The sequence below is a fragment of the Aegilops tauschii genome, chromosome 5 (genome assembly GCF_002575655.3).
Source record: "Aegilops tauschii subsp. strangulata cultivar AL8/78 chromosome 5, Aet v6.0, whole genome shotgun sequence".
Taxonomy (NCBI): Eukaryota; Viridiplantae; Streptophyta; class Magnoliopsida; order Poales; family Poaceae; genus Aegilops; species Aegilops tauschii.
The window spans coordinates 88,034,575-88,052,044 of record NC_053039.3 but is presented as its reverse complement, the minus strand read 5'-3'; the positions used below and the strand labels follow the sequence as shown (position 1 = coordinate 88,052,044).

General features: G+C 49.4%; 1 protein-coding gene and 2 long non-coding RNA genes across 3 annotated transcripts; 2 read left to right on the top strand and 1 right to left on the bottom strand.

Moving 5' to 3' along the window:
* Window positions 1-1,674: 1,674 nt before the first annotated feature.
* On the bottom strand, window positions 1,675-3,936 carry LOC141022589 (uncharacterized). The gene has a single exon (XM_073498852.1). It carries the CDS (start codon window positions 3,934-3,936, stop codon window positions 1,675-1,677), a length of 2,262 nt encoding a protein of 753 aa, XP_073354953.1.
* Window positions 3,937-4,342: 406 nt separating this feature from the next.
* Window positions 4,343-7,666, top strand: LOC120964365 (uncharacterized). The gene is made up of 4 exons (XR_005756342.3): window positions 4,343-5,065; window positions 5,217-5,323; window positions 6,127-6,260; window positions 6,479-7,666. It is a non-coding gene; the product is annotated as an uncharacterized lncRNA (long non-coding RNA).
* A 5,397-nt stretch (window positions 7,667-13,063) lies between these two features.
* LOC123493856 (uncharacterized) lies at window positions 13,064-14,405 on the top strand. Its single transcript, XR_012183609.1, has 3 exons — window positions 13,064-13,262; window positions 13,342-13,842; window positions 13,932-14,405. It is a non-coding gene; the product is annotated as an uncharacterized lncRNA (long non-coding RNA).
* Window positions 14,406-17,470: the final 3,065 nt, after the last annotated feature.

Genomic DNA, 17,470 nt, shown 5'->3' with positions numbered 1-17,470 from the left:
GTCTACGAGGGTACGTGGAAAACACTCTCCCCTCTCGTTGCTATGCATCACCATGATCTTGCGTGTGCGTAGGAATTTTTTTGAAATTACTACGTTCCCCAACACCTGGTGCACCTCAATCCCTAGATAGAAGGAGAGGAGCCCAGATCACTCATCTGGAAGGTGGCCTTCATGTTTTCCTTGAACGCCGCCACCTCTGCATCTTTGGTGCCGGTGATCACCAAGTCGTCAACATAGACGCCCACCAGCAGGGCATTTCCTCCACTGCCCCATCGGTAGACGGCAGCCTCATGCGGGCTTTGCTCGAAGCCCATCTTCTTTAGCGTGGAGTCCAGCTTGGCGTTCCACGCCCTAGGTGCCTTGCGCAGTCGGAGTACCTTGCCCTCCTGGCCGGGAATCGCAAATCCCTGTGGCTGATGCACGTAGACTTCCTCCTTCAAGTCGCCGTTGAGGAATGCCGACTTGACATCCATGTGATGGACACGCCAACCCTCCTGGGCAGCCAGCGCAAGGAGAAGTCGCACGGACTCCATCCATGCCACGGGAGCGAAGGCGTCGTCGAAGTCGACTCCTTCCTGCTGCAAGAAGCCTCGGGCCACCAGGCGAGCCTTGTGCTTGATGATGGCGCCGGCTCCATCCCTCTTCAGCTTGAACACCCACTTAAGGGTGATTGCGTGGTGACCACGAGGGAGGTCAGCGAGCTCCCAGGTGCGGTTTTGCTCGACCACATCCATCTCCAACTGCATCGCGGCGCGCCATGCGGCATCTCTCTCGGCCTCTGCAAAGGACCGTGGTTCGCCGTCCTCACACGCGAGTTGTAGTTGCGCCTCCAGGTCACGTGGCATCAGTCCCGGCACCGGCTGGTCGCCGAGTAGATCATCCATCGTGCGATACCGCAGCTGTTCGCCTCCATAATACGCGTCGACACGCTCCTCGTCGTGAGTGAGCGGGGAAGCGAACTTCATCGGGTTGTGCTCTGCGTGAGCTGGTGCTGATGAAGACGAACCCGGAGTGGTGACTGCCGGGGCTGGAGTATGCGGCGTCGCCAGTTGTGGTGCCGTCGGCGTAGCAGGCACCGGAGTCGATGTAGTTTTGGGGACCGGGGTAGACGTGCCCGGCGAAGAGGAGCTGCTTGCTCCCCCGACTTCCTTGAAGTGGGCGTACTCGACAATGAAGTCGTCATACGTCAGCGTCGAGCCGTCGTCCACCGTCTTGTCCCATTGCCACCCTCGCCCTTCGTTGAACACGACGTCTCGCGCCGTGCGCACACGCTGTGTCTTTGGGTCGAGGATGCGGTACGCCTTTGAGCCCTCCGCGTAGCCGATGAAGACTCCCGGAGTGCTCCTGTCATCGAGCTTGCCGATGTGGCCGAGCTCCTTAACGAACGCAAAACAGCCAAAGACCCACAAATGGGAGACCGCCGGCTTCCGCCCATGCCAGGCCTCGTACGGTGTCCTGCTGTCGAGTGCCTTAGTAGGCGAGCGGTTGAGGATGTAGACGGTCGTCAGCACCGCCTCTTCCCAGAAAACAGCCGGCATCCCTCTCTGCTTGAGGAGAGCCCGAGCCATCCCCACTACCGTCTGGTTGCGCCGCTCGACGACTCCGTTTTGCTGCGGGCTGTACGGTGCGGAGTAGTGGCGCTGGATGCCCTCATCGGCGCAGTACGGCGCGAATTCAGCCACCGTTGTCAGTGCGCAACACGCGCAATTTGCGGCCGCTCTCCGCCTCCACACCAACCTGCGCGCGCCTGATGGCGTCCGTCGCTTCTCCCTTGCTGCCGAGAATCATCGCCCACATGTAGCGAGAGAGATCGTCGACGAGCAGCAGGAAGTAGCGTCGACCTCCTCGTGTGGCTGGCGTCACCGGGCCGCACAAGTCTCCGTGCACGAGCTCCAGCTTCTCCTTGGCCCGAAAACTCGCCTGTTGGGGAAAGGGGAGTCGTCTCTGCTTCGTCAGTACGCAGATGTCGCAGAACTGCTCCACATGGTCGAGGCATGGCAGGCCTCGTACCATCTCCTTGGCACTTAGACGCTTCAGGGCCTCAAAATGAAGGTGCCCAAAGCGCTCATGCCATTGCCACGCCTCGTCGTCCGGACGGACAGCGAGACAGACCGGTTGTGCCACCTGCACATCAAGGACGTAAAGTCGATTTTCACCTCTCGGTACCTTGGCGAGAAGGCGACCCTGGCGATCCCAGATGCGTAGGACCCCATGCTCAATCAGCACGCGTGAGCCGTTCTCATCCAGCTGTCCCAAGCTGATGATGGAGTTCCTTAGCGCGGGGATGTAGTAGACACCGGTGAGCAGCCGGTGCTCTCCCGTCTTGGTGGTGAAGATGACGGAGCCGACGCCCTTAATTTCCACAGCGCAGGCATCCCCAAACTTGACGGAGCCTCGCGCATCGGAGTCGAGCTCGGCGAAGAATTCCCTTCGACCGGTCATGTGGTGGGTGGCGCCGGTGTCGAGGCACCACCCCGTAGTCTTGTCCTTCCCGGAGCCATCGCCGAGAAGAGCGTGTGCTTTTGGCTCGTCGAGGTGGATGAGAGCTTTTGCGACCGGTGTCGCTGAAGATAGCTCGATGCTTGCATGCGCCATGAATAGAGCCGTCTCCTCCTCCTTCGCCTGTGCGACGTGAGCCTGGCCTTGTCGTGGTTGCCGACACTCATTGGCCCAATGGCCAAACCGGCCACAGTTGTGGCAACTGTTGTCTTGTGCCGGCTTGGGCTTGCCAGCGGCGCCGTCCTTGGCGCCTCCCCAGGCGTCACCTTCGGCACGTCCTTGTGCCCTGCCCGGGGAGTCTCTTCGCGTCTTACGCTGCTTGCCAAGCTTGCGGCCGCCCGCCGTGGAAGAAGGCTCCCCCTTCTTCCTGTCACCAAGGGTGGCATCCCACGGCTCCCGAGTTAGGAGCAGCTTCACGCCGGTGGTGATGGGCCCTGAGGAAGGCTGTGGCTCGTCAGTGTCGACGACCTTGAGGCGACCTATCGCCTCCTCGATTGTCATCGTGGAGAGGTCCAGCAAAGACTCGATCGACCGAGCCATCTGCTTGTACTTCTCGGGGATGCACCGAAAAAGCTTCTCGACAGCTCTCTCCTCGGTGTAGGTGGCATCGCCAAACTTCACCAACTTATGCAGCAGAGTGTTGAGACGGAGAGCAAAGTCATCAACGTCCTCACCTGGCTTGAAACCCAGGCTCTCCCACCCCTTACGAAGTGCCTGCAGAGTGGACTTGCGAGCACGGTCGCTGCCGATGCGTGCCGCGGCGATGGCGTCCCAAGCTTCCTTGGCAGTCCGCTTGCTGGAAAGCGAGAACTGCATCTCGGGCGGGACTGCGGCGATGAGGGCGTCCAGCGCCCGTCGGTCCTCTTGATGGTCGACGTTGCTGTCCTGGACTGCCTCCCACATGCGCCGCACCTGGAGCCTGATCTTCATGATCCCGGACCACTCGACGTAGTTGGTTTTAGTGAGGTTAGGCCACCCAGCACTGGGACCAACATCCCTGACCACAGTCCGAACCTCGTAGAGGCCGCGGTCCTGGTCGTTGCAGCCGCCGTCGCGGTGCGCACCTCCACCTGGAGCGCGGGCGTGCTCGGCTGCCCACTGCGTCGTCCGCTCTTGCGCCACTTTGGCGCGGTCTGCGTCAGCGCCGTCGTCCGCAGGCGCGGAGCTGTTGGAGCTGCCGGAGCCGCCGCGGAGTACCTTGGCATCCGGCGTAGCCTCACGTGATGCGTCTGCTGCTGCTGCTTCTACCTCCGCCCTGGCTGCTTCTACCTCCGCTCTGGCCGCTGCCAGCTCCGCTGCAGCCAGCCTCGACACCCTTGCTGCCGCAGCAGCTGTTGCTACAGCTGCTCGCTCACGCTCCTCTGCCACGGCGCGCTCGGCCTCCTGCCGGCGCCGTATGCTCGAGGTAGCCGTGTGCTGAGAGCGACCTGCAGACATGGCTCGCTGCAAGGGGGCTGTTGCGTGAAGAGGAGGCTGTTGAAGACGAACTGTTGCTCGACAGTCCGGAGGAAGGAAGATAACCAGAGGCAGACGGAGCAGCTGCTGCTACCGACTTAGGCTGCTCACAGGAAATGCTCAGGGTACAAGATAACGAGGCTCTGATACCACTTGTTAGACCTTTGAACCTGAGCATTGATAGTTGTGGATGACACTAGGAGAATTGGGACAATTTTCGTTGGTTTATTTCTCACACAATGTCATGCCAACCTAAGGGGTTGGGGATATATACTTATAGGCTGCTAGCCAGCCAAGCATATGCTGAGATGCTGCTAAGATATCAGTCTAAGATGCTATCCTAATTGCCAGTCCTTTATGATGAGGAACTCTATCCTAACTGCCACAAGCACCATGTGCTGCAGCCCCACAACCACCCTAGTACACAGACTTATCCATCAGCCACTGCCACCGCCACCGCCACCGCCGCCATGCTCCCCGACTCCCCGCTCGCCGTCGTCTTCTCCCCTCCCACTGCAAATCCGTGCGCCCAAGATCCCCTACCGCTGCGTAGATGCCCCACTTCCAGACCGCCGGATCAACGCCGCCGATCCCGTCCAAACCCACCGGCCCCCATGTCGTCCACCGTGACCTACAGCAGTCGCGGCGACTCCCTATTCCTCTCCCTCCGCGCCCTGGAGTCTCTGGTTGGTCTGTGTTTGTTTCAAACAAGGTGGTCAGGCGTACGTCCTGTGCCTCTCTTTGTTGCTGCACCTCGTTTGAGACGAAAACAGACCAACCGGAGTCTCCTGGCATAGCATCATCAGGAATTATATAATCTCTTCTTGCCTCAGGAGATGGGATGCAGCAGGTTCCATCTCCAATTGCAAGCTTCCTAGTAGTATCGGTCAGGGCCAGGCCGTGAGAAGTGCCAGTTTCTATTGATCAATAATGGTTACAATTCAATCAATTTCTGTTGTTGCAATTCATGTAGCTTTTGGGCTAAGTTGGTTTGAATCGTTTGATTTAGGGACATGGACTTGGTGCCGCGAACTCATGTTGTCCAAACCTGTTCTGTTGTGAACCAACGTATGTGCAAGACCTATATGGGCTATGACCCCCTAACTATATTGTGAGTGTTTAGGAAATCACGACTTGTGGCAAATTTGATGAAACTACCTGCATGCATTCACTCGTGAACATGTAGCTTTTGCCCACGTATCTTAGAATATTACATCATTTGCTACTTTGCAGCATGTTTACTGAAGTTACTCAATGTACAGTGCCACCCATGGATGGAAACCTACATCACGAAGAGTCATCTCCAGCTGCTGATGCCTGTAGGATTTCCTTGGTTAGCTCCTTACAAGTTGATATTGTCATATGAAAGGTATGCCCAAAGAATTAACATACTTCGTAGATTTATCTTATTGTGTTTGTGTGATGGAAGCTCTACTGCCGTCTTCTAGGAATCTTATTGTCTGCACAAGAAATCAGCATAATGTCAAATGATCCATACCATCTTATAGTCGCCTATGTGGAAGTTGATATTACAAAGCATACTATATAATCTAAGTTGCCCCATTACACAAATTTACTAGATGAATCTGTATTATGTGGCATAAATAAAAGCAATGTTCAATAAACTTTTACTCATAACGAGAACACTTTCTATGTAGGAAAAGTAACCGAACCTGAAAATTCCCTACCCATGAATTTTAATAGTTGGCCCATCTAAGTTGTCCCATTATTTTCCGCACTATCTTCTACTGCTAGGAACAATGCCTCCAGTAATTTTTGAACCATCATGTATAATCTACAGTCCCAAATATGAAGCATACTTTCCTCATAATATTTTAGTTATCTACCCTTTCATCTGTCGAATGTCCTCACACACACCAACCTCACACCAACTAAAGCCCATTAGAGCGAAGAAAAAACCATGTCCTGCCATACTATCCCTATAATTCCTTGCAAATCAATTAGATTTCATATCTCTTCTATTACTAACAAATATGTAGGTCATAGATGCAAATTTAATTAAGGTCCATGAGCCATGTATTCTATATTTAATAAAATTCCAAATAGTCGGGCGTGGCAACGTGCGCCACCAATGATCTGTGGCGGAGCAAGGCCACGCGGGCTAGGGGGTCAGATCTCATTGATGCATGCGGCGACACTTGATCTTTGCAGGGAATTGATGAAACAGTCGACTGAATTGATGAAACAGTGGACTGAAGCTCATCCCCCTAGGTCCAAGGAATTGATGAATTGTTAGTTCCTGGAAGAAGCTGATGTGTGCCACTCACCGGAGGGGATTAATGAAGGTATATATGTTACTGTTTTCCCAACCTGCTGCTGCTTGAGTTCATGCACCTGTATATGTATGCTTCGTCGCTTAATTCTCTTGAGTCTTTTTACTCTGGCAGCAGAAATTCGAGTAGCTACATTTCTCGGATATGTTGCCCTCTATCATCATTTTTTTAAGCCTACAATCCCCCCTTCCATCCAACGATTTTGTGTTCTAATGTTATTCAAATCTCAGCTCTTATAGGTGGTGAAATCCTTTTTTTGGTCAACTGACTGATTCGAGCAAATCTTCGAGGTTGGTGCTCATATTTTTGTTTGTGGGGAGTTCTTCACTTGACAAATCCGTAACGGCTGCTGTCAGGTAATTAGTTCAGACGTGGGACTGTTTTACCTCATCTCTTCATGCAAATATAATCCAAACATTGTCTATTTATATCATGGTGTTTCCATCAAGATGTTAACTGAACTTCAAAACAAATCAGTTCGTTGTGATCACCTAATTGCCTTAAGTTATTTGAGACCTGAAAAGCTGGGCCTGTTTAGAATTGGCTTGCTATGATGCTACAGTACTAACAAGTCACAGGTGGTTAAGAGACCTTTAAATAGATCCGTTGAGTTTATAATTTATTTATCATGGTGTCATGTATGCATTGCGACACATTCTACCACACTGGCTAGATGTTTGATTTGACAGTGTCATTTGATATTCTTTGGAGGTCTCATTTTTTGAGGAAGGAGAGCCTAAACTTGATGGGAAACCTAGAGACTTTGAAGGTTTGCTTTGCCCTTTGGTTGAGATTTAGCATGGCATTGATGTGACTAACTTTTATTTATGTGTGCTGTGACTAACTCCGTCTTAAAAGAGTAACTTATTGAGCAGTTAATAGTTCGGACATCACCACATGATCGCTTCAGAAGTGAAGTCACCAACCTGCATGCAACTCCCTGGTATATTTCTAGAGCTTGAGCCCAATTCTTCAGTTTCTGCAAGATGGTTTCTAAGCACTTGAGTAAATTTCACTTATTATTCTTAATTCACTTTTCAGTCTTACTAAATAATACGTTGATTAGAATTTATCACTTGATAAGGCTGCTATTATGTTTGTGTACATGTAATAACAAGCACTTTCCAGGCATAAACACATGCTACAGTAATGCATTCACGTAAGCTTATACTCCAAACTTTAGTGTGCAAAGGTGGTGCTACTTGAATTCTGCACTAACTCATAATAACCTTTGCTGTGAGTTTCCTGTAATTGAAATGTGTTGCAGTGTGCATCTGTATATGACCATTGTATGCTGTATGATTCATGATCTATAATTAATCAGTCATGATCTCCATTTGTCTGATAAGAGAAGAGCACTATTCTGTTCTCATTTAGTTTCTTTCCTACTGATGGAACAGAAATACTACACATTCCTAGCTTTTGTCTTTTCTACTCTTAATAGTTCTGATATGTACCGATTGTATATTTGTTTCTTGGTCTCATACTGACCGGAGAGAACAATTACTATACTTGACTGGCCCCTACCCTATGAAGATAAAATATTATCTGCGCCATGCTAAATAATTACCATTACTAGCATATTTTCCCATTTAAAATATATATCATATGTAATGCTCACTGTCCAACTATCAGCTTGAAAATATATCTGCAAATAAACTGATGGCTTCAGTAGATCCAAAGTTCAAGGAAGCTATCCTTAAATATGTACAACTCCAGCTGTGTATACATCTTAAAAAATATCTATGTACTAGACCATATATACGTCATATTCCTAATTAAGTCCTAAGATAGTAATATTTATACGATGATTATCTAAACCTGCATTGTTTTGCCATCTCGTTTCAAAGGGACATTCCTACCTGTTTGCCCACTGTTCATAAAAGCAGCACACAGAAAAATATTTATTATATGACCTGTTCACTGTTGTGCCTTCGTAGAAGTATGTGTGATTCATATTTCCATAAGTTTTTTGAACATGGCTAATGTTCATTTTGCATATGGTTCATAATAAAATATGATGTTTGCTCCTTAAAAACCCTGGTAACTTCTCTATGGCCTTTGGCAAATTATAGGCCCTACTGTTGCACAATCAATTCTACCAGTTACTTTCCATGTATATAGTTTTATCTACTGATAAAACACAACATCAGTTTTTCTTTTACCAGAAGTACAATATATTTCTCCTCTTTCCATATGTAAGATCTTTATTGCTCTTTGTGCATAATTTTACCATATCTATACCCTTCTAATAGATTCATGCCGCACTTCTGTTTTCTCTGTATACACCACTGCCACCATATTGAGCTTAACAACAACAACAAAGCTTTTAGTCCCAAACAAGTTGGGGTAGCCTAGAGGTGAAACCCATAAGATCTCGCAACCAACTCATGGCTCTGGCATATGGATAGCAAGCTTCCACGCACCCTTGTCCATATGTAGCTCTTTGGTGATACTCCAATTCTTTAGGTCCCTCTTAACGGACTCCTCCCATGTCAAATTCGGTCTACCCCGACCTCTTTTGACACTATGCACTGGAGCTTATGTTGGACAAGCTTCTCTTCAATAAGTGCTACCTCAACTCTATCTCGTATATCATCATTCCGGACTCGTTCCTTTCTCGTGTGGCCACACATCCACCTCAACATATGCATCTCCTTCACACCTAACTGTTGAACATGTCGCCTTTTAGTCGGCCTATACTCTGCACCATACAACATTGTGGGTCAAACCGCAGTCCCGTAGAACATGCCTTTTAGCTTTTGTGGCACTCTCTTGTCACAGAATGCCAGAAGCTTGGCGCCACTTCATCCATCCGGCTTTGATTCAATGGGTGACATCTTCATCAATACCCCCATCCTCCTGCAGAATTGACTCCAAATATCGAAAGGTGTCCTTCTGAGGCACCACCTGCCCATCAAGGCTAACCTCCTCCTACTCACACCTAGTAGTACTGAAATCGCACATCATGTACTCGGTTTTAGTTCTACTAAGCTTAAACCCTTTCGATTCCAAGGTTTGTATTCATAACTCTAACTTCCTATTTATCCCCGTCCGACGATCGTCAACTAGCACCACATCATCCGCAAAGAGCATACACCATGGGATATCTCCTTGTATATCCCTTGTGACCTCATTCATCACGAAGGCAAGAAGGGCAGCCCGGTGCACATAGCTCCCGCTTGCGCAGGGTCCGAGGAAGGGCCCGACCACTTTGGGTCTATAGTATGCAGCCTTTCCCTACATTTCTGCAAGAGGCTGTTTGCAGGACTTGAACCCGTGACCTCATGGTCACAAGGCAACCATATTGAGCTTAAAGGAGTTAAAAAATTGTTCCTCTAATAACCATCTAGTTTTGAGATCAAAACCGGAAAAACACCAAAAGAAGGTGCTCAACTCTTAAATGACTAACAAATCACTTCAACAAGGAAAAGGTGGAGCGGAGTTTGGCCATTGTCCAAAGAGTTTAGCTAGGTTGTGCTTTGATATTGATCATAACAATTTTTGTAACCGTGTCTATGAACCCCTTAATTTTTGTTGTTGGCTAAACTAGTGGACAATGTAACAAGAAAATGATTCTAGGGATAAATAGAAGGAATGATGTTCAATAAAGCAAGCCATGATGCCTTATAAATTCATGTCATTTTAACTTACAATTTAAATGTCTCGTTATATTTACGTTATTCCCAAATATTTTATAGAGACGGCACGGCAACGCGTGCCATCAATGATATACTCCCTCCGTTGCTAAATATAAGTCTTTTTAGAGGTTTCAAATGGACTGCGACATGTGGATGTATATAAACATATTTTAAAGTATAGATTTACTCAGTTTGCTCTCTATGTAGTCCTTTATTAAAATATCTAAAAAGATTTGTATTTGGGAACGGAGGAAGTAGTAGTAAACAAAAGCACTACAGTTCGGCGATATTGGCCAGCTTCTGGTTAATTAATTAGGCAATAACGTTTGCTAGCTTAGAGCGTTTCACATTTGACACATGCACCCACTGTAGCTTGAAATACTTTTTCACAATTTAAAATTTGAAGGTGCTACCCTTTGCGGACTTTAGAGCAACTCCAACGCAGGTACCCATTTCGTCCGCCGCCGTCCGTTTGGGTCGGCACGGACAAAAGTGGAGGCCCAATGCGCCGACCCATTCGCAAAACATGTCCACTTCGTGTCCGCACGGATCCATTTGCGGCCCAAATTTGTGGCAGAAATGCGTCGGCGCGGCCGCGAAGCGGACGCTTCGCGCGCCTCTCGGTGTCCGCCGCGTCCCCACCTGACGGTCGCCCAACTACCACGATCAGCTTTATTAATGACGATCGCCCATCGTGGGCCCACGCGTCAGCGACAACGGTCGGCCTTCTTTAGTCCGAGCGTGCGTTGGGGGCGTCCGCTTCGCGTCCGTGCCGAAGCATTTCTGTCGCAAATGGATTCGCACGGACGCGTTTTACGAATGGGTCGGTGCGTTGGGCCTCCACTTTTGTCTGCCCAGACCCAAACGGACGGCGGCGGACGAAATGGGTACCAACGGTGGAGTTGCTCCGAGAATAATTGAAAAGGCACATTGTTTATGCTAGTAATGATATTTTGGTGCCGACCATCACTTAGATGTGCTTACCATAATAAAACCCATTAACATCGCGCAATATGCGCCCTCTCGCGACGTCCACGTCGGACTAGCTATCAGACAAAAAAGTTCGTTTTGTTGAGAAGAAACAGAGAAAGAGATTGGCCAGCTCCCAGCCCCCACCCCCCACAGGCAAATTTGACAATTTTGACCTCGGGACGAAATCAATTCATAGAATGAACTGGGTGCGAAACTATTTCACTCCCCTGACCCTTTTGTGTAGCGCCCGCCACGCCGGCGCCACACCCTACTGTGCAGCGCCTAGCGCGGGGGCGTTGCACACCTGTCCACCGTGGCAGCCCCTGGGCCCGCACCTAGCAGTGCAGCGCCTCCGAGCTAGGCGCCACACATGGAATGTGCAGCGCCTAGCCGTCGGGCGCTGCACTGTGACTTAGATCCAGCCGCGCCGGCCCTCTCCTCCCCCACCCACCCCATTGCTAGTTACAGAACAGAACAGGGCGGCGGCCCTCTCCACTCCCCCTCTCAATCCCCTCTCCCAAATCCTTCAGATCCGACGATTTGGTCCATGCATTTCTTCACCAATCGATCCTAGAAGGTACTCTCCTCCGACCCCCTTCTTTTTATCCATAGAAAATATGATATTTTGAAGATTTGGGGAATCCTTGTTTGATTTGATTAGATTTGAATCTTGCATGTATTAGAACTTTGCATGTATTACAACCCTTGTTTGTTTGATTTGTGGAACCCTAGTTTAGTTTATGGAAAAGTTATTTGTATGAAGTTATTTGTATGAAGTAGGCCTAGTTTATGGAAAAGTTATTTGTATGAAGTTATTTGTATGAAGTAGGCTTAGTTATTTGTGGAATCCTAGTTTATTAGTTTTGTTTGATTTGATATGGTTGGATACATAGATTGATATGGTTGCATCTAGTAGGCCTACTTTAGTTTTTTTGAATTGAAAAGATAATCGTGTTGACAAGAATGCTTTGTTGAAATTGTTAGGATGGTTTGGCTTCTCGATGATCATTGGGACAAACAACACCGGTCGTACGCTATGTCAGTGGAGCAGCGGGTAATATTGAAAGTGGCCGGTGTTATGAATTTCATATTTTTTAAACACAAATGCCCCATATGTAATGTTATGATTTGTTTGTTTGTAGGAGCTTGCACCTCTGAAGCTTCGGTCTCACGGGGTCACCCTTGGATGGATGCGCTATGATGAGCGGTACACACCATATGTAAGGGAGGCAGGACTTCTCCCTTTCATTCAATTGGTCCGCCGGTCGACGCCACCCAACAATGCTGCAGCACTCACCGCGCTTATTGATCATTGGAGGCCGGAGACACACACTTTCCATCTTCGGACCGGGGAGATGACCGTGACGCTCCAGGATATTGCTATGATCACCGGTCTTCCTATCGACGGGAATCCTTTATGTATGAACACTGATTCTGATGGGTGGCGCGCGCAGATGCATGCCCTTATTGGTATGGTTCCTCCGGAGCCTCGGGAACCAGAAGCAGAAGACAAGAAGAAGGAAAGAGTCGCAGCCGGCGCTACTTTCACGTGGATATCATCGAACTTCAGTACTTGCCCTGAGGATGCTAATGAGGACATGGTGAAGACATATGCTCGTGTCTACATGTGGTACGTGATATCCAGGACTATGTTTGCTGATGGCACAGGCAAGAATGCTCCATGGATGTGGCTGAAGGCGTTGACCGTCTTCGATGGCAAATGGAGTTGGGGTTCGGCGACACTGGCTTACTTGTATCGACAGGTATGAAGTTGTTTCCTTTTCACTTCATTGATACATTATCAATGCGCTCTTGCGGCAAATTTGATCATGTTCTCTTTTATGTGCAGTCGGACGAAGCCTGTTGTAGGCACACTGGAGGTATTGGTGGTTGTCAGCTCGCACTTTCCATATGGAGCGGGGAGCGTTTGCCGGTTGGACGATCGAAGACCGTGAAGTACGAGGATTGGGACGACAAAGACGACCCACTACGGCTCCCCACTTGGGCTTACAAGTGGGATGTGTTAAATGAGACGATGGATGATCCCTCGGTCAGGTACAAGTTGTACAAGAGTGAGCTGGACGTGATCATGCCTGAGCAGGTGAACCGACATTGCCTAAGTGATTATCATGCTTGTAGCGTAACTCGATATCAATTTTGCATTCAATCCCATTTTGCAGGTGGAATGGGAGCTGTATGGAAAAGTAGAGAGTTTTGGTAACCCTATGGAGTTCAGGCTGAATCCGATGTGCACTAGGGATAGGGATCTCTGGCATATGCGGTGCCCACTGATATGCAACTGGGCGGTTGAGCTTCACCTGCCACATCGGGTGTTCCGCCAGTTTGGTTTGTTCCAGCCACACCCGCCGGAGTGGGAGGACACAGATAAGTTGCTACACGCGTAAGATATAATTAACCTTGAGCACTTATCAGCTTCTCGACGGTTTCGATGATGCTAATATTCTGTTTCTAACTTGCAGGTTGGATAGGAAAAAGCAGCGGAAGATCAAGGATTGGGCCAACCATCACAGGAAGTATGTCGTGCAGTTCGCTTTTAGTGTGGAGCAAGCAAGGGCTGGAAAACGAGCCCAGCTTCGTGAGCACTGCCCGATCGCGTTCAACAACTATCTCACATGGTTTCTTGCAAGTACCCGCGTGGAGGTATGCAAGTCGGCGTATGCTGAGGAGATTCTGAAAGAACCCACCGTTTTTGATGAGGTAGCCCAGCACCAGTACAACGCATTAGTCAGGAAAGGCAACTCGGTGATCCCTTCAGCTCCAATGATGAACTCAGTGATCACTTGTACATGTTGCAGCACCAGGGCCAAAAGTTAAGGCGGCTATCAAACCTTTTCGGTTGTCGTGACCCCGAGTATGTATCACCAGAACGGTCTAGGTCGGCGACACCATTAGATCCCGCTTCGGGGCAGGGCCATGGTGAACCTTTGGAGGATGAGGATGTGGGTGTGGTCACCCAAGAGGTATGGCATGACGATGTATATCCATTTGTTGATGCATTGCTAACTATATCCTCACACATAGTCTTTCCATATCTTCTGTTGATGCATAGGTTGCTGATGATATGACCGTGGGGACGTACCAGGCTCGGTCTGCATACGAGTTGAAGCCTAGGAAGGGAATCAACAAGTACACACCTGAAGACTTCACCCAAAGAGGCCAAAGAGGCAAAAGGACGGTCGGCACCTCGCGGATGGCGGCTTTGGATGACTATTTGGATGACGATGTAGATTACGTGGAGGAACCGGAGCCGGAGCCGGAGCGGGTTCCTCTTCCTAGGAAGGTGAAGAAGATAAGCGTCAAGAGGGGGGAGGAGCCAGCAAGCGCGGAAAGCACTAGTCATCATCCTTTATTTATAATGTTGAACTTAGAGTGGTGGTAGCTCTTAGTAATGTGGAATTTGTTATGTCGTTGAACTTGGAGTGGTGGTAGCTCTATGTTAAACTTGAACTTATTGTGATGGTCCTTTCTAAGAAATGATGTCTTTGTTGAACACTTTTTGAACCTTAATGTTTATTATACGAAATGTTGAACCGTGGCTGAAAATGACCCAGTCTGAATGACAAAAAAACACTAAGTGTTTGTGCGGCGCCTTGCAAGGAGGCGTCACACTCTACTGTGCAGCGCCTAGCTTCTGGGCGTTGCACTGTACAGTGTGGTGCCCCCAGGCTAGGTGCTGCTCCAACAGTTAGTGTTTTTTTGTCATTCACTGGAGGCCTACCTTCTGTTGCTCTCTGGATAGCTACAGACATTTGCAGCGCCTAGCTGGGAGGCGCCACACTCTACAGTGCGGCGCCTAGCTGCTAGGCGTTGCACTGCACAGTGTGGCGCCCACTGGCTAGGCGCTGCACAAACAGTTAGCGAAATTTTTGGCCCAAACTGGAGGCCTACCTTCTGTTGCTCTCTGGATAGCTACAGACTTGTGCAACGCCTAGCTTGGAGGCGCCACACTCTACAGTGCAACGCCTACCTGCTTGGCGTTGCACTGTACAGTGTGGCGCCCCCTAGCTAGGCGCTGCACAAACACTTAGCGAAATTTTTGACCCAAACTGGATGCCTACCTTCTGTTGCTCTCTGGATAGCTACAGACATTTGCAGCGCCTAGCTGGGAGGCGCCACACTCTACAGTGCGGCGCCTAGCTGCTAGGCGTTGCACTGCACAGTGCGGCGCCCACTGGCTAGGCGCTGCACAAACACTTAGCGAAATTTTTGGCCCAAACTGGAGGCCTACCTTCTGTTGCTCTCTGGATAGCTACAGACTTGTGCGGCGCCTAGCTTGGAGGCGCCACACTCTACAGTGCAGCGCCTACCTGCTTGGCATTGCACTGTACAGTGTGGCGCCCTCTGGCTAGGCGCTGCACAAACACTTAGCGAAATTTTTGGCCCAAACTGGATGCCTACCTTCTGTTGCTCTCTGGATAGCTACAGACTTGTGCAGCGCCTAGCTCGGAGGCGCCACACTCTATAGTGCAGCGCCTAGCTGCTGGGCGTTGCACTGTACAGTGTGGCGCCCCCTGGCTAGGCGCTGCACAAACACTTAGCGAAATTTTTGGCCCAAACTGGAGGCCTACCTTCTGTTGCTCTCTGGATAGCTACAGACTTGTGCAGCGCCTAGCCAGGAGGCGCCACACTGTACAGTGCAACGCCTAGTGTGTAGCCGCTGCACTGTACAGTGTGGCGCCTCCAGGCTAGGCGCTGCACATGTCTGTAACTTGTCATACATTCGGTTGCTCTCTGGATAGCTACAGACCTGTGCAGCGCCTAGCTTGGAGGCGCCAAACTGTACAGTGCAACGCCCTCGTGGTAGGCGCTGCACTTGGACTTAGTGAATTTTTTGGCATACGCAAACATAGTAAGATGATGTGAAGTAGGATTGATACGTAGCAAGCAAACAACTGTGAAGAGAACATATGCACGAAGTACTTCACGACACATAGTAGTTCATAACACATAGTACTTCACGACACATAGTAGTTCTTACAACCAAATCGAGGAGGAGACATAGTAGTTCACGACACATATTAGTTCTTACAACCAAATCGAGGAGGAGACATAGTAGTTCACGACACATATTAGTTCTTACAACCAAATCGAGGAGGAGACATAGTAGTTCACGACACATAGTAGTTCACAACCAAATCGAGGAGGAGACATAGTAGTTCACAACCAAATCGAAGAGGATGACATAGCTCTATTGCGTAGAGCAAGGCCCCTTTCCCTTCTTCTTCCTCCTCTCTTCTTCCTCTTCCTCCTCCCTTTTTCTTATGAGGTGAGCCTCCTTAACCATCCTCTCCATGAATATCTGATTATCCCTCTCTTCTTTTTCAGCTGCAATTGCCCAAAGCTTCATGGTTCTTTCTTCAAAATCCTTTTGACGCTTCTTCTGTGCCTCCTCACATTTCCTCACCAACGCTTGCTCCCTAGCGCGCATCGCATTTAACGCTCTCTCTTTTGCCTTCCTCTCCTTCTCAAGCTCCTCTTCCTTCTTCTTCTTTAGCTTGGCTGCATCCTCCTCTCTAAGCTTCTTCGCAGCCTTCTCCCATCATCCCGCCATCTCATCTTCGCCATCCTCCTTCATCGTTGGTTTGTTGGGTTGGGAAGCCGCCATACCTACAATGAGTGAAACATAATGGTTAGTAAGGATAATAAGAACAAATGGAAGCACATATGAAAAAGAAGAACATATGAAAAACAAGAACATATGATACATTATAGTTAGTGAGGAACATACGGAAACGGTCCATCTAGGTATCCAAACATTCCTCTATAACGAACTTGCCCTTGTCCATCACCGCGGCCAAGTCCACCACCAAGGCCAAGACCATCACCAAGGCCTAGACCATCACCACGGCCATTACCACCACGATGAGCTCTACCACCACCACGGCCTAGACCACCACCATGAGCTCTACCACCACCACGGCCTCTTGTAAGTCCTAGTTGCCGACCTCTTTGTTGCCTAGATCCTCTTTGGCTAACACTTGGTTGGCTTGGCACTTGTTGGCTACCACTTGGTTGCCTTGGCACTTGTTGGCTACCACTAGGTTGGCTACCACTTGGTTGGCTTGGCACTTGTTGGCTACCACTAGGTTGGCTACCACTTGGTTGGCTCCCTTGTGTAGCTCTTTGTTGGCTTGTGCTTGCATCATTTTTCTTGGACCTTTTCCTTGGTTTCGTACATTTTCTTTTGTTGTGGCCATGACCTTTGCACTCCCCACAACGGGAGCTCTCACGAGGCTCTTGGAATTGGTCGTTGCCCCCTTCGCGGCGGCCACCATGGCCCCATCCGTCCATGTCGCCTCTAAGACGCTTTGTCTTACGTCTACCCCGTTTAACAACCTTCAACTCCGGATCCGGCCATAGTTGAACTCCATGATACTCCGGCCATTGTGATTGGTCAAAGTATGGGTGAAAGCGGGGAGCCCATGTTTTCTTGACCGTCATGATTGAGAACTCCGACTCCCTCACGGTGCGTGGGTGATTGATGTCCACATTCCTAACGCGACCGGCGGTATACAAGTGTGAGCATGGGAGATGAAGCAACAATGGCCTCCCGCAAGTGCAATCACATTGTGTTAACAACACCTTGAA

What these genes read in the sequence shown, in the direction of transcription:
- LOC141022589 (XM_073498852.1), bottom strand. Translation starts at nt 3,936, where the DNA reads ATGTCTGCAGGTCGCTCTCAGCACACGGCTACCTCGAGCATACGGCGC.